The sequence below is a fragment of the Triticum aestivum genome, chromosome 7A (genome assembly GCF_018294505.1).
Source record: "Triticum aestivum cultivar Chinese Spring chromosome 7A, IWGSC CS RefSeq v2.1, whole genome shotgun sequence".
NCBI classification, from domain to species: domain Eukaryota; kingdom Viridiplantae; phylum Streptophyta; class Magnoliopsida; order Poales; family Poaceae; genus Triticum; species Triticum aestivum.
The window spans coordinates 577,966,579-577,981,891 of NC_057812.1; the positions used below are offsets into that span (position 1 = coordinate 577,966,579).

At 45.8% G+C, this 15,313-nt stretch overlaps 3 protein-coding genes across 6 annotated transcripts; 2 read left to right on the forward strand and 1 right to left on the reverse strand.

Annotated features, from left to right (window-relative positions):
* Window positions 1-121: 121 nt before the first annotated feature.
* LOC123148390 (cinnamoyl-CoA reductase 1) lies at window positions 122-12,822 on the forward strand. The gene is made up of 6 exons (XM_044567786.1): window positions 122-325; window positions 406-575; window positions 702-887; window positions 11,594-11,756; window positions 11,905-12,091; window positions 12,401-12,822. The coding sequence occupies exons 1-6, from the start codon at window positions 184-186 to the stop codon at window positions 12,531-12,533; spliced, it is 981 nt and encodes a 326-aa protein (XP_044423721.1). The 5' UTR covers window positions 122-183; the 3' UTR covers window positions 12,534-12,822.
* Window positions 1,575-9,151, forward strand: LOC123148388 (protein MAIN-LIKE 1). Of its 4 annotated transcripts, XM_044567783.1 has the most exons (9): window positions 1,584-1,944; window positions 2,039-2,124; window positions 2,500-2,585; window positions 2,677-2,744; window positions 6,323-7,512; window positions 7,587-7,697; window positions 7,796-7,958; window positions 8,033-8,575; window positions 8,660-9,151. In XM_044567783.1, exons 5-9 carry the CDS (start codon window positions 6,326-6,328, stop codon window positions 9,035-9,037), a joined length of 2,382 nt encoding a protein of 793 aa, XP_044423718.1. In that variant the 5' UTR covers window positions 1,584-1,944; window positions 2,039-2,124; window positions 2,500-2,585; window positions 2,677-2,744; window positions 6,323-6,325; the 3' UTR covers window positions 9,038-9,151. The 4 variants fall into 4 exon arrangements, 3 of the variants coding, with proteins under 3 accessions (XP_044423720.1, XP_044423718.1, XP_044423719.1); XM_044567785.1 differs by lacking the exon at window positions 8,033-8,575 and having other exon boundaries at window positions 1,575-1,944; XM_044567784.1 differs by lacking the exons at window positions 1,584-1,944; window positions 2,039-2,124; window positions 2,500-2,585; window positions 2,677-2,744 and having other exon boundaries at window positions 6,142-7,512.
* LOC123148391 (vicilin-like seed storage protein At2g18540) lies at window positions 10,054-10,820 on the reverse strand. Its single transcript, XM_044567788.1, has 2 exons — window positions 10,668-10,820; window positions 10,054-10,589 (listed from the first exon to the last, which is right to left on the reverse strand). Exons 1-2 carry the CDS (start codon window positions 10,737-10,739, stop codon window positions 10,215-10,217), a joined length of 447 nt encoding a protein of 148 aa, XP_044423723.1. The 5' UTR covers window positions 10,740-10,820; the 3' UTR covers window positions 10,054-10,214.
* Window positions 12,823-15,313: the final 2,491 nt, after the last annotated feature.

The following is a 15,313-nucleotide window of genomic DNA, read 5'->3' on the forward strand; positions in this document are numbered from 1 at the left end:
GCCAGCTCTATCCATCCACTGCATAATTAAACAGTAGAGTACCATCAAAGTGTTTCGTCAACTCATGCGATTTCCACGTGCTCTAATAGTGGTCCAACCCAGCGCGCCATCAAATACGTAGCTGCGTGCGCTCGTTGACCGCTGGTAGTACCTCCGACACTCTTCCCTCCTGCCATAGCAACGATGGACGGCGCCGGGAGGAGGAGGAGGACGACGACGGCGTGCGTGACCGGCGCGGGCGGCTTCGTGGCCTCGTGGCTCGTCAAGCTGCTCCTCTCCCGCGGCGGCGGCCGCTACGCCGTCCACGGCACCGTCCGTGACCCCGGTGAGTTCTCGAACCGTTGGATTCTTCCGTGACCGTGACCGATGCTGAACGAAGATTCGGTCTCCTGTTGCTGCCGGAAGGCGACGCCAAGAACGCGCACCTGGCGGCGCTGGACGGCGCCGCGGAGAGGCTGCGGCTGTTCAAGGCCGACCTGCTGGACTACGGCAGCATGGCGGCGGCCATTGCCGGCTGCGACGCCGTCTTCCACGTCGCCTGCCCCGTCCTCGCCAACCACACCCCCAACCCCGAGGTACCTTTTCCCCTTTCCCCTTTCCCTCTCTCGTTTTCTTCTCCGAAATTCAGTCAATAAACGGGTACAGGGGAACACGTCCTGTTCTGTTCTTGTAATCCAGCAAGCGCCTCCGTGTTTCTGCAGGCTGATTTAATTGCCCCTGCTGTGACTGGCACGATGAACGTCCTGAAAGCTTGCTCCGAAGCTAAGGTCAAGAGGGTTGTGATGGTGTCCTCCGTCGCTGCCGTCATGGTGAACCCCAGCTGGCCGGAAGGCAAGCCCATGGATGAAGACTGCTGGTCTGACGTCGACTACTGCAGAACCACAGAGGTGAGACCACCAACCAAATCACGAATCATGATCGTCCCTGTAAGTACGGCGTGATTAATTTCTTGACATGACACAACTCACTGCAGTGTGATGTGACACTTGTGCTAGAAAGTGTACAGGGATTATGAAGAATTGGATTGTCTCCAGTGAAATGCGTTTCAAACATCATTTCAGTCCCCTTAGTTATGCAGAAATGTGGCTTCAGTCTTCGCAGTTTCTAATCCTGCCTCCTATCATTCTGTCAGAATTGGGATTTTTTGTCCAAAAGGATTTTTTGTCCAAAAGGACCCCCTGCCGAACGCTATTGTCAAAAAGGACTATCTGCAGATAAAAACGTCAAAAAGGACCCCCTAACTAGTGGCGGCAGGTGCGGCAGGCGACACGTGGCACTTGCCGCCACTAGGTGAGGCGGCGGGCCCCGCCGCCACCGCAGGAGGCGGCCGCGCGGTGCACAACGGAATCTTCCCTCTGCGTCGCGCCGCGACGGAACGGGGCGGGCCAGGTGGGCCCGGCCGCCACCGGGTGAGGCGGCCAGCCCTGGCGCGGTCGCTGCCTGGGCGACAGGCCCTGATGCGAGCGGGCCCCGCAGGTGGGCCACGCCGCCGCTGGCTGAGGCGGCCACCCCTGTCGACAGCAGCACGGAAGGCGATGTCCTGGCACTGATTCTCATGGCACTGATTCCCACGCGCGAAAACTGGCGGGGCGGGAATCACTCTGGCACTGATTGTTGTTGCTTTTGCTGATTCCCACGCGCGGCAAACGACGAATTTCACGAGTGGCTTGTTGCTTTGCTTTTGCTCCTTGCATGCTGTTGCTGATGATGTTGATTTTCACGCGCGGGAATCCGAGGCTGCCGACACTACAGGGATCCTCTCCCTTTTATATGCCATGCTTCAGCTCCGTGCGCAAGCACTCTGTAACCTCGTTCCTCTCCTTTGCTCTCTAAGTCTCTAAGTACAGAGAGAAAAGAAAGCTCAGTAAGCACTTTCACTCGTGATTTAGGGCGATTTAGAGTTGGATTTTGAGGATGATGAAGTTGAAGAAAAGATAGATTAAGGTAAGATCTATCCATTTTTGTTGGTTTCATTCGCATGCACGATGTTTTTATTCTATTTGATTAGTTCCTAAGTGTGTATTTTATGTTGCTTTAGGCATTATTTCAGCACTTGGAGGAGTCATTTGGAGTTTCTGTAGTAGGAATAGCCGTGCAAAGTGAACTACGAAGTTGAAGATCAAGGTATGAGCTTTGCAATACATTTATTTATTTATGCATGCAGGGTGGTAATTAGTTCACCCTTTAGCTCGTTATTAGCTATGTGATGGTAGTGCTTAGAGGTTAGAAATAATTTCAGACGAGAGATGTAGCATTTAAACTATTTTTTTGAAATAGTAGGTTGAAGATGTTGCATCAATGTTAGGTGCGTCCATTAGTATTGACATGCGGGAAATCTTAATACGGTAATTAAGAAAAAATTGCACTCTAATTGTTTATTGCATGCGGTATGTTATTTTATGTGGTATGTTATTTTATGTGGTATGTTTATTAATAAGTCACAATAATCTAAATTTTATATGTTAAGATTAGGTGCTAATGTATGATGTATGTAATTAGGTAAAATAATTCATCTTAGTATCAAACAAGGAGGAGAAGACGTGATTGAAGAAATTGTGTTTCCATTTTCGCTGTCCCATTTTGAGGTGATGAACACATACATGAAAGTGCTATTTTCATACTTTTGTTAGCAGGAAGAAAAATCCGTGTGTAATATTGTTGTTAATGTGATAATAGGTTGACGAGGTTCATATAGTACCGGCGACGGATATTGCATTCGCAAGCATATCCATATTGCAGCTAAGGTAAAAAATGACACTGTAATTTTGTTAATATTTTTTGTATTGATGTAGTATTGTGAATAATGTGCATGCTGCTGCAAATATTATTATTTGTAGATAAATGATTGTTATCGTATGATGTGAAAAAAATTATATAAAGCCGAAAGAAATTAAATGTTTTACTCATATGATATGAAAATGTTATTATCGTATTATTATGTTTACTGGTTGTTTGGATAGCGAGTAATTAGCATGAGTTTTGTCATAACATGGGTATAAAATGACGCCGTAATTTTGTTAATATTTTTTATATTGATGTACTGTCATGCCGCTGTAAATATTATTATTTGTAAATAAATGAATTTTATCGTATGATATGAAAAACATTATATCATGCCGGAAGAAATTAGATATTTTACTCATATGATATTTAAATGTTATTATCGTAATATTATGTTTAGTGGTTGTACTTACCCTCAGTTTTGTCATAACCTGTTGTAAGGAAATTATGTAGAAAACCACATTTTACTAATAGTCGTTTTTCCAGAAGCTAAGTTTTTGCATGTTACGAGAACTATTTTAGGATATTTTTGGGGTAGTTAGAGAAAAGCAAACAAAGTTTTAGTTTGTTACGCTCGTAGACAAGTTTGAGAAAAATAGATCTTTAAATACCCGTTAACCAAACAACCCCTTAAAGTCTAAGCAAATGATTCTAAAAACAAACCGAATATTTCTAATGAAAATACAATTATTATTTTAGTCGTAAGATATGTAAATGTTGTCATCGTTACTAAATGTTCAGTTATTAATTATTTGAAATGTAAACATGTATGTTGGTTAGGTACTATGGAAAATTTAGTAGTGTACTATGGGAACGTCTTACGCGACGGTCCATGCGGGGTGGATGTGTCCTTCTGCGAGTCGACTACAGTAGTGGTGAGAGACATGGTCAACGTGGGTTACGCAGCTGTTAGAAGGTGCATCCGAGCGGTGTTTGGCCCAGTGATGCAGGAAAAAAAATGACAATGGAGGCCTTCGTCATTGACGGAGGAAATGATGGGACAGTTGCCCGTTGGGGTTTGCGGCCTGTCACAGGTGATCGGTCGTGGGGGTCGTACATGAGGTTTGCAAGCAATCCCAATAACTCAATGTATGGTCAGCCGATGGTGTATGTGGAGTTCATTTCAGTCACTGATGTTGCCGGATGCAGTAGCAGGGGTGGTGAGGTCGAGTTGGCCATCACATCAGCCCCTAGCATCGGCCCATCGGAACCGACGGGCGGCCAGCCTGTGTATGACACAGGATATTGGTCGGCGGCCGTTGACATGAGCGAACACGTGGAGGGATTGCCGGAGGCGCTAGATGATGATGATCATTCTTCTGCGTCTTCGGAGTCAAGCGGAGAAGAAGATGTTCCTCCTCAGAGGGCGGTCGCGGCGGCACTGCAACCTGGGTTTTTACAGGATATGAGCATCACCAACGAATTTCACTCTGCTTCTGGCCTAGGAGCGGGAAGCCTGGAGGTTGGGCAAGTTTTCCCAGATAAGAAGTCTGCTTACCAGGCAATGGGTAGCTATGCAATCGGCATCCACCGCCAGCATAGAGTGAAGCAGTCTGATAAAAAAGAGTTGAAGGTCATATGCATCCACACCGCGAAAGGTTGCCGCGGAAGAGTTCTCGCTAGACTGAAGCCTGGGGTATGTCAGTCATGGCATATCACAAAAATAGTGGAGCATACCTGTGAGCAAACTGGGACTCTTTCAGATCACTGCAATGTGACAGCAAAATTTGTGGCACAGACGATGGAAACAATTGTGCAGGGAAGTCTCAACATTAGTGTTAGGGCTCTGCAAAAAGATGCAGAGGATCTAATTGGATTCCCTGTTAGCTACAGCAAGGCTAGGCATGCGAAGGAAAATATATTTAAGAACTTGTATGGTACCTATGAGGAGGCATATTCTTATGCCCCTAGAATGCTTCATCAAATAGCAAGTGCTAATAGGGGGACTCAAGTTTGGCGGAGAGAACGTCCAAACCCAATGAACCCGGGTGAGCTAATCCTGGACCGCTTATTCTGGGCATTCGCCCAGACTATACAAGCCTTCAGGCACTGTCGCCCGGTATTATCTGTTGATGGTACCTTTCTCACTGGAAAGTACAAGGGCACACTATTGGTGGCGATTGCAGCGGATGCAAATAATCAGCTTCTTCCTATTGCATATGCATTGGTCGAGAGCGAGAACAAAGATAGCTGGTTGTGGTTCCTGAGCTGCGTGAAGATGGGTGTCGTGAAAGAGCGTAAAGGTGTTTGCATCATTTCTGATCGCAACACTGGATTATTAAGCGCTCTTGAAATAATTAAGGCGTCGGAAGAAGAGTGGGGCTGGCCCGATCTAGAGGGAAGGTGGTGCATGAGGCATTTGGCAGCAAACTTTTACTCCAAATTCAAAAACAAGGATTGGTTCAAGTTATTCAAGAGGATGTGCATGCAAAAAACTGTAGCCAAAATGAATGCGATATGGGCAGGTATCAATGGTGAGATCGACCGCGCGGCCTTGCCGCAGAGAGAAGACCGGAGGGGTCGTAGGACGGTCATAAATTTGAGCCAGTGGATCACCGAGAATTGCCCTCATTTGGAGAAGTGGGCACAGGCTCACGACACCGGGGCTCGGTATGGAATAATGACCAGCAACATGTCAGAGGTGTACAATGGTGTTCTTAAAGGGGTGCGAGCACTGCCTATCACAGCCCTAATTGAAGAAACTTGGAACCGGACCCTGTCATACTTTGCAGACAGGGTCACCGTCGCCAAAGCACAAGTTGAATTGAACAAGCCATGGTCCGAGAAGATGCAAAGACATCTGGACGAGAAAGCAAAGAAGTCCCAAAGTCATGGCTGCAGGAAAGTGGACGCACTTAGGAATAAGTGGGAGGTCAATGTGCGAGCCAAGTACGTTAAGGGTCACCACAGAGGATCAAAAAAGCAAGCTGTCACCCTTGGCTCAACCTCCTGTGAGTGCACTTGTAACAAGCCCAAGCTTGAGGGCTACCCTTGCAGTCATGTGCTCCGGGCGGCTGCTGTTCAAAAAATCAGCGTCGAGCCATACATATCGCCGTACTTTAACATGTACAATCTATACAACACTTGGAACGGTGAGTTCTGGGCTTGGGGCATTGATATGAACTACAAAATGTTGTGGCCAGATGGGCCGAAATGGGTTCCGAACACCGACTTGATGAGAACCGCAAAGGGACGACGTCAGTCTAGGCGTCATCGCAATGACATGGACCATAGCCAGATGGGAGAACCAAGGCGATGCCGCGTTTGCAGGTGTCCTGGACATTCACGCAAAGACTGCCCGTATCGAGCCAACAACAACGCATGATGTTGATATATATGTACTCGCCATGTCTATTTATATTTCTACTCGTTATGTGTACTTATATTGAATTTAAATTCATTCTCTTTGTATTATTGTACTCCTGATGTTAACTTCAGATAATTAATGTAAATCGTATCTCTTTGTATTTTTTAAGTTAATTTAGATTTGCATTTGTATTTCTGTCTTCCTCGTAATTTATATTTGTATGTTTGTGTGCAGGTTATGGGTGAAGTGCCAGTGCTTTTGCAGGGGCCCCATGACGCCGGGCACCGTTGCCACCTATTTTTGAAACCAAATACTAAGCATGATTATCGGTCTTTCAGACTTCGAACCATAAAGAAAACATGGCCAATACACAATCATTTCCTTGCTCACCTTGACGCTTATGGACTACAAGGTTTTGCTAGGCTCACATCATGCGACGACCAAGTACGTTCGGACCCATCCCTTTTGACATCCCTCGTTGACCGGTGGAGACCTGAAACCCACACCTTTCACTTTCGTTTTGGGGAGCTTGCACCTACACTGAAAGATGTTTCTATGATCACTGCTCTACCAATTAGAGGTGAGCCGGTAGTCTCTCCACGAGTGTCTCCATCTTGGGCATTAGATATAGCAGCCCGTCTTGGGATGGAAATGCCAGAATCACAACGTTCTGGTAACCCTCGGGGCATCCCACTCGTCTGGCTTCGTGATAACTTTCTTAATTTATCTAGCTTCGCCAATGAGGAGACGAGAAAAAGACATCTGTTTGCATATTTGTTGTGGCTCCTCGGGAATCTATTTCCAAATTCACATGGGGACGTTGTTGTCCCTGGTCTCATCTACATTGCAGAGAATATGGTAGATGAACCTTTACCCGAGCAGCCAAAATACAGCTTCGGTTCTGCCATGCTATCTCATACATACAGAGGCTTGTGTGATGCCACGCAAAAAACCTCTTTCGCACAAAAAGCTCCATTACTTTGTGTCGCCTATGAGTTTCTACAGTTGTGGTCCTGGGAATACCTCCCTGTAGGACGACCTCGTATAGTACAACCCATATACCCATATGACTTTGGCGAGGGTGCTAGCGCAACTATGGCCACCAGGTGGACAAAGGCACGGAAACGTTGGTCTCCAGATATTGCGAAAAATTGTTACCCTATGTACCACCAGCAGTTTGAGATACTTGATGAGGCAGAAGTCACATGGAACCCGTGGACTCAGGACCAGCTAAAATTGGTCTTTGATGCTCGACACTTCACACCAGGCATGTTGACCGATAGTGCATTCTGGCTGACTCGCAGCAACTTATTGTTCCTGTGGTGTGTTGAACCTTACAACCCAGAGCGTGTAATGAGACAGTTCGGTCTCTATCAAGAAATTCCACCACCTTTTCCCAGACGTATCGATGAGGAAACACATAAGTAAGATGTGACATCCCTAAATAGTTAGTGTCATTTTTAATTTACTAAACTCACACTTTGTTACATATTTGCAGGCTAACCAATATGGGCAGGGGTTGGAGTTTATACGATTGGAGGGAAGAGAACAGTGAATGGGTACACAAGTGGACAAATGAAGCGCTAGCAGATATAGTGCGTGAACTTAGGTATATTTTATGTACATTATTTTTTTACGATGATCATACGATGCGTGAAGATGCTTTGCTTTCATCACAAAGGTTTATGTAATTATTTAATTTTGCAGGCCGTACGATGGAAGTACAGATCAAGCGTACAAGCAGTGGTACTGCATGAACACACGTGCTAGCCTGGCCAGTCAGCCAGCTACTATACCAACACATCTCACACAAGAGGAGCAGGCGCGGAGACATGTTGAGCTGCATGCAGCTTACTATCGTGACCACCTGGTAATCACTTGTAACTTTTTTAGGTCCATCATTTCATAATCATTGGAACTAAATAACATCCAAATATTGTTCAGCTTGAAAATGTCAACGAAGTAGGGCAGATGGCTACGGATAGCATGCCGGCCCAGGGCCCATATCGCAAGACATTCCAGAAACTTTTGCAACAATTCGTGGCAAAAAAGTTCAGATGCGGTAGAGGCGACGACGTTGCCACTGGAGCATACATGCCGGTAGCGAGGTCAGCCAGACCGAGTGCGGCACCGTCGTCCAGACCGAGCGAGGCGCGTACGAGCCATGAGCAATGGGGGGAGGGTCCGAGTACTAGAACGACATTGCCACGACATGACTCATCTCTGCCACTGCATCGCTCTTCTTCGATGCAGCTTCGTCAGGGGCAAACATCTCAGGACCATGGCACGGGCTTGGATTCGATGCCCGAGCAGTTTCTTTCCCCTAACCCATATGCGTACACAGGATATGATGCATACACCCAAGGTGAGGGATCTCAGCCGTTTCTCTCCACGCGAGGGATCCCCATGCCCGAGGAGACTCGTGTACCAGATTTAAACCAGCACCAAGTACAATGGCCAGACAGTATAGGAGAGGGATATGCTCAGGTAGTCATGTTTAGATTTCAATGCATTTACAATGATATCATATATTATCCTCTAACAGTTTGTTTAAAATGTTTCTATGTGCAGGACACACCTGATGTTAATTGGGGCGATGAGAACACCCAACGCGGCGTCAACACAGGCCTTCGGGGAGCATCACATGATCATGGCGTCAACACAGGCCTCTGGGGAGCATCACATGATCTTGGCGACACGGTTACATCATTAGTTACAGAGTTCTTCGGAGGGGATGTTATTGGCCCATCTTTTATCCCCCCGGAGTCACAACCATACGCCTACAATTACGCTTCAGGTTCGCAACAAGGATTCGCGACTCCACCACCTACGCAGGACTCGCAGACACATGAAGCCGAAGTGGAGTACGGCCGCGGTCTTCGTGTGACCCGGCCACCTAATCGCTTGTCGCCTTCCGGTCGTAAGGAAAGGCCAGGTGGTCGTCGTTAAGTACGGTGATTCATCTATGCACATGCGCGACCCATTGTATCTATATATGTGTGTATCAGACTTTTCGATTTGAACATCTATGTTTGCTGAAATAAAAATGCACCAGTCAATGCTTTCCCCTCAATATTTTCAGGCAACGCTTTCCCCTCAATATTTTCCCGCCAACGCTTTCCCTCCATATGTTCCGCCACCCGTTTCCCGCCAACCCCTTCCCGCCATATCTTCCTGCCACTCGTTTCCCGTCATATGTTCCCGCCAACCCTTTCCCGCCATACTGCACTCGTTCTTTCCCGCCATTTTCTCCTCTCTACCTATAAAACCCCCTTCAGACGGAGGTGGATAAGCATTCGAGTGTAGTGTAGTCGAGATGTCCCATTATCCTTTCGATCGTAGTTTTCACCCTGGGATGAGCAGGACTCTTTTGAGGCTAGCTACCGATTTCAGGATGGACAATAGGATAGTTCCATGGGACGAACTCACCGGTAGTGACACCATAATGAATGAGTTGGCTCACCAATTACGTAGGTCTGGGTGGCCTGAAAGGACCTATGAGGAGGTACGTAAAGAACTTCTTAGGTTGCATGCAAGGTGGAAGAATGTAGTGGAGCCGAAGAGTGAAACTTTCAGAAGGACTGCAGAAATGCATCCATTTTTATGGACTGAGGAGAGCGAGGATGAAGATGATATCTTCATGCCGCCGCTTTCGGGTGCTGCATCATCACAGGGCAAGAGTTCTGCATCGTCAAAGGGCAAGAGTACTGCATCCTCGAAGAGCAAGAGTTCTGCATCGTCCAAGGGTAAGAGTTCTACATCCTCGAAGGGCAAGAGTTCTGCATCGATGGAGGATGACGATGATGTCTTCATGTAGTTTTATTCCAGTTCTACCGTTTAATTCGGATGTACTTGCATTATTAGTTTGTACTCTGTTATTGTAGGGCATTATGTTCTATCTTAAATTTATTTTGTAGTTGTTGCACGATGTTCGATATTAGTGGAGGGAAAGAAAATGCCACTACTTTATTCTTAAACTATATTTTTTTCCATTACGACACGGCACAACTGAAAATAAGATACATTGTAGGAATATACCTACATTTAACTCCTGAAATAAAGCTACATTAAAGTGCAGAAATAAAGATACAAATGATTGCGGAATTTTAAATACTACCACAGGAATCTACTGAGTCCAGCGTGGATATTTTCCTTTTCCATCGCCAGCTTCTTCTGTTGCCTTAGCCTGACGAGCCCTTTCTTTCTTTCTCTGCCTCTCTGCCTCACGAGCCTCCTTTCGCTGTCGTTCCTGCTCCTCCATGCGACGAGCCTCTTCCCTGTTTTTCTTTCCCATTTCCTCAAAAAAACGGTGTTGCTCCGCATAGTATTCTTTTAACTCTCTCTCTTGCTCTGCTTTCTCCTCAGCTTCCGCCTTCTCGCGTCGCTCTTCCGCAAATAAACTATTCCACGCACGGCGACTTCTTTCACGAATCTCAGTCACTGCCCAAGCCGGCTTCTCCGTGTCAATCCAATGATAGTACATGCACAGAGGCGGAGGAGACTACAACAACAAACAAGAATGTTACTAAAGAATCAATGAAAATACCAACAATATCTATTTGTGATGGTTAAAGCATACCGGAGGCTTGTCGTACTCTGAAATAGCTACGGCAGGATCTTCCTCATAATTGGCGCACATGAAAAACTTCATGCCCAACCAATCTGAAAAATCCGTCACCTCCTTCACCTTGCAAAGATCGCCACACCAACATCGCAGGACTGCCACCCCAGGAGGCAAACTTGTGTTCTTCATTTTCCTCGGCCTAATGCTTTGATCCGAGCAAGGCAAACTCATACCGACTGAAAAAAAATGTGTTATACACTTTGCGCAGTGGCGATTTCAAGGATGGCTGGACGAGAGCCTCGGTGTCTCCTTTTATAAGCCCGGACGATAAATAATGGCGAGAAAATTAAGCAGTAAAATTTAGGATCCCTGTAGTGTCGGCACAATAGCTTCCCGCAGTATTGGATTCCCGCAGCGAGTGACTGATGCCGTCGCATCCTCTCAAGCAATAGCCAGACTGATTCTTGGGCGAAAGAAGCATCAGCGTGCATTTTCCCGCTCGTGGGAATCACCGCCGTCAGGTCGCTGTTGCACACGGGAATCAGCGCCATCTGCAATAGGAAAATGCGTCGGGCGTGAAGAGAGATGCCGCCTCCTCCGGTGGCGGCCTGGCCCACGCCTCGGCCCGCGCGCAGCTGAGGCTGTCGGACGGGGAGGTGACAGCGGCAGAGCTCGCCGCCTCACCTAGTGGCGGCCGGGCCCGCCTCTCCTGGCCCGTTCCGTCACAGCTACTGCACGGTGGAAGATTCCGTTGTGCACCGCGCGGCCGCCTCCTGCGGTGGCGGCGGGGCCCGCCGCCTCACCTAGTGGCGGCAGGTGCCACGTGTCGCCTGCCGCACCTGCCGCCACTAGTTAGGGGGTCCTTTTTGACGTTTTTATCTGCAGATAGTCCTTTTTGACAATAGCGTTCGGCAGGGGGTCCTTTTGGACAAAAAATCCAGAATTGGTACTACCTTTCCAAAACACTGGCAGAGCTTCAGGCCTTGGATTACGCAAAGAGAAGCGGACTAGATGTCGTGACAGTCTGCCCGTCCTTGGTGATCGGGCCCTTGCTGCAACCTACGGTGAACGCGAGCAGTTCGGTCATAGTTGTTTTCTTGAAAGGTTGCCTCGCTTTGCCACACCGATCTGAAATAGTCATCGCCGAAGGCTGAATTCTTTGCCTATGTTTCCATGACTGCATTAGGTCCAATACCTGCTTCATACATTAGTATATTCGATTGAAATGGTTTTATCCTCTGACTCTTTGCAGGTGATAATGAGGTAAAGAGCAAAATCAGAAACTTCGTGGATGTTCGAGACGTTGCCGATTCTCTCATCTTGGTGTATGAAACCCCAGAGGTCTCCGGACGTTATGTATGCAGTTCACATGCAAGCAAGGTCTCTGATGTCATTGACCTGCTGAAGGGCATGTATCCTGCTTACAAATTTGCCAACAAGTAAGCCTGTCATTAATTGATATACATATGGTTGAGCTTATAAATGCAACTTGGTGATCCGTACAACGCTTCCTCTGATTTCTTAAGCTAATTTCTGATATTAGAATGAAACAAAAATGATGTTTCTGCATATTTGATACACGGTGCTTTGTGCCTTGTGGAAGCACTGAATTAATGATGATCAGTCTCTTATTGGTGCATATAAGTCCATCTTTCTTGCATAGGCAAATTGGTAATGGTGGCATGACAATGATGCCATGACATGACTACTGTAGCCTAATGCGTATTTCTGCTCGAAACCAATGGCAGGTTTGTCCAAGTGGATGACGAGCCCTCATTTAGTTCAACGAAGCTTGAGATGCTGGGCTGGAAAATCAAGCCACTTGAGGAGACCCTCAGGGACAGTGTCGAATCATACAAGGTTGCATCTGTCCTGGATTAAGCCAACAATATTTATGCATTTTCTTTCATAAGCTTGAGATGCCGGTGGCAACAAGTCTGGCTTTTGTTCATTTTGTAAGTTGATGTCAGCCTTGGTTGTTTTGAGCTTCGTTTGAACAAAATTTAGCTATCGGCATCAAAATGGTATAGTACTAGGAGACGCTCCTTCATGTGCACAATGTAGAAATCAGTCCGGGCAAAGTATGTTCTTGCACTTAATTTACTCTTCATATATTAATGGCATTGCTATAGTTTAGTGATACACCATTTTTCTGTGCAAACTAAAGTGATTCCCAAATAAATGTTTAATCTTTTGAAAACGCTGAATTCCAAATTTGTATGTATATTTTTACTTCCCTTTGATGGGACAATAGTCATCAAAAACATGCTATGACTAGCTTTATGGTTCAGATGTTGGACTCACAACATTCAGTATTCACTAGCACAACTAAAAATAAAAACAATCCTCTTTTTCTCTATCACCTCTCAACTCTTGCAATTGCCTATATTTAATTCCTTAGCTCTTAAACCAAAAACATCACGTCAACAATCAAATCTGGACATATTTACTCCATAAGACTATTTCAGCACGGTTTAGAATGATGTGGCGATGGTTTTCATAGATAGCAAGGTACAAAGAAATTTTTTGAAGAAAAATGAAGAGATTTTGAAGAGTTTAGTTGGAAAAATTCGACAATGATATTTAAAAAAAAAACAGGATAAGCATAAGGCACTACAAGAAATCTGTTGAAACATGATGGTCCCAATCCATTAGGCCAACTCCACCGCGCGACCCCAAACGGACGTCTGTTTTGTCCTGTTTTGTCCCTTTGGGTAGGGATTTGGGGTCGTGTCCGGGCCTGTCCTGGGATGCGGTGGCCGTGCGCCCACCGCGCGGACGCATCCTTTTGCCCCATCCTGTCCGCGTCTATTCTAAAAAAAAAGGACGTTTCAAATGCCAAGCCCCAGTTCACGACCCCAGTTCATCACGCCGGCAACAAAGCCAGCGGCCTACACGACTATCGCCGGCAACACAGCCAGCGGCCGGCAACACAGCCAGCCTCCAAAATGAATAGTTGTCCTCGCCGGCAACACAGCCGCCCTCCAAAGTGAATGTTTTTTCGCCGGCACACTGCCAGCGGCCCAGCGGGCGGGCGGCACTCATGCCAGCCTCCAAAAAGAACGGCTGCTCTCCGTTTCCTCCTCTTCGCCGATTCCGCGTCCAACTTGGCGATCTCCTCCAGCGTGCACTCCGACCGCAGCTTCCTTGGCGCCTTCTTCTTCACCTTTGCGGTCGGGTCGACGGCCAGGCCGCCGGAACTCGGCGGGGCGTCGGCCATGGACGGGGGAGAGAGGGGGCGGCGGGAGGGACGTGGGAGGATTTGGGGGAAATGGCGCCAAATGGGCGGGGGGAGGGGGGTGGTTTCTCCCACCGACAGGCGGGCCAGGGGAGGACAAGCGCGCGCGTCCCGCCCGTCCGCGCGCTGTCCGTTTCACCCTAAAACCGGCGCAACTTTGGGCCGGGGATGGGTCAAAAACGGACACAAAGCGGACAAAAGTCCGTTTGCGCCCACGCGCTGGGCCGTCTCGTTTGTCCCTTTTACCCCCAAACGGACGGGGGCGGACAGGATAGGGTCGCGCGGTGGAGTTGGCCTCACATACCACTACAAAAGTTTGAGATTTTAGAAAGCAATTTGATTTTATGCTATTATGCATGAATATACCTTTATGTTACTCTTGTTATTTTATATTTTATATTCTATTTTAGAATACCAAGTTAAGGTTCCTTTTGTAGTCTCTTCAAAAAATATTTATCTAAAATGCTACGAACATTTTCTACATGGAAAATACTACTCCCTACGATTCAAATTAATTGTCGCAGCTTTACTACAACTTTAGTACAAAGTTGCACTAATGTTGCGACAATTAATTTGGATCGGAGGATATTGGTTCATGTCAAAGTTAGTATCTCTTTAATTCATTTGCTATTATTCATGTATTAAATAAAATTCTAGCTATCATTCGATATAATCCACATTTGAACTATATGTATCAAAAATTGTTCAACAAATAAAAATAATAATTCATATTTAAGTACCTCCGTAACTTTTTAGCTCCTCTCCAAATTTTTTCTAAACAAAAAGTATCCTTGGAAAAGTTCAAACCTCCACATGTGTAATGTTGATATTTTTTTCATTTTTATACAGTTTAAATGTGATATGAAAAATACTAAAATTGGAATGGCGTCATGATCTCATAAGATATTGTTTAAAATGTCTTACAATTTCACAAATCTTGGATCGTACATTGCTTTTATAGCACATGCATCTTGGAGTAAGAATCATATCATTGAAAGGTAAAATTTGGAAGTTTGAACTTCACAGAACATTTCTTTATCTTTTTCACTTGAGATTTAGATTACAACTCTTTTTGAGGGAGAGATTTAGATAACAACTTGATTTTACACTATTATGCATAAATATACTTTTATGTCCATCTTTTATGTTTTATATTTTGATACCAAGTTAAGCATGTAGTACCTTCCAAAACAAATCACTGAAAACTTCACAACTTTCTCTACATATAACATACTACATTATATATGTGTACATCAAAGGTATAATTTGGTATAATTTATGTATTAAATGAATTTCTACCTATTTACCATATACAATTCAGAATTGAAGTTAATGTACCAAAAAAGCCTCCAAATGAAAAAAATGCTTATTTTTTTAGCTCCTATCCATAAAACATATAAAAAATCAAATGGATGGCATACTT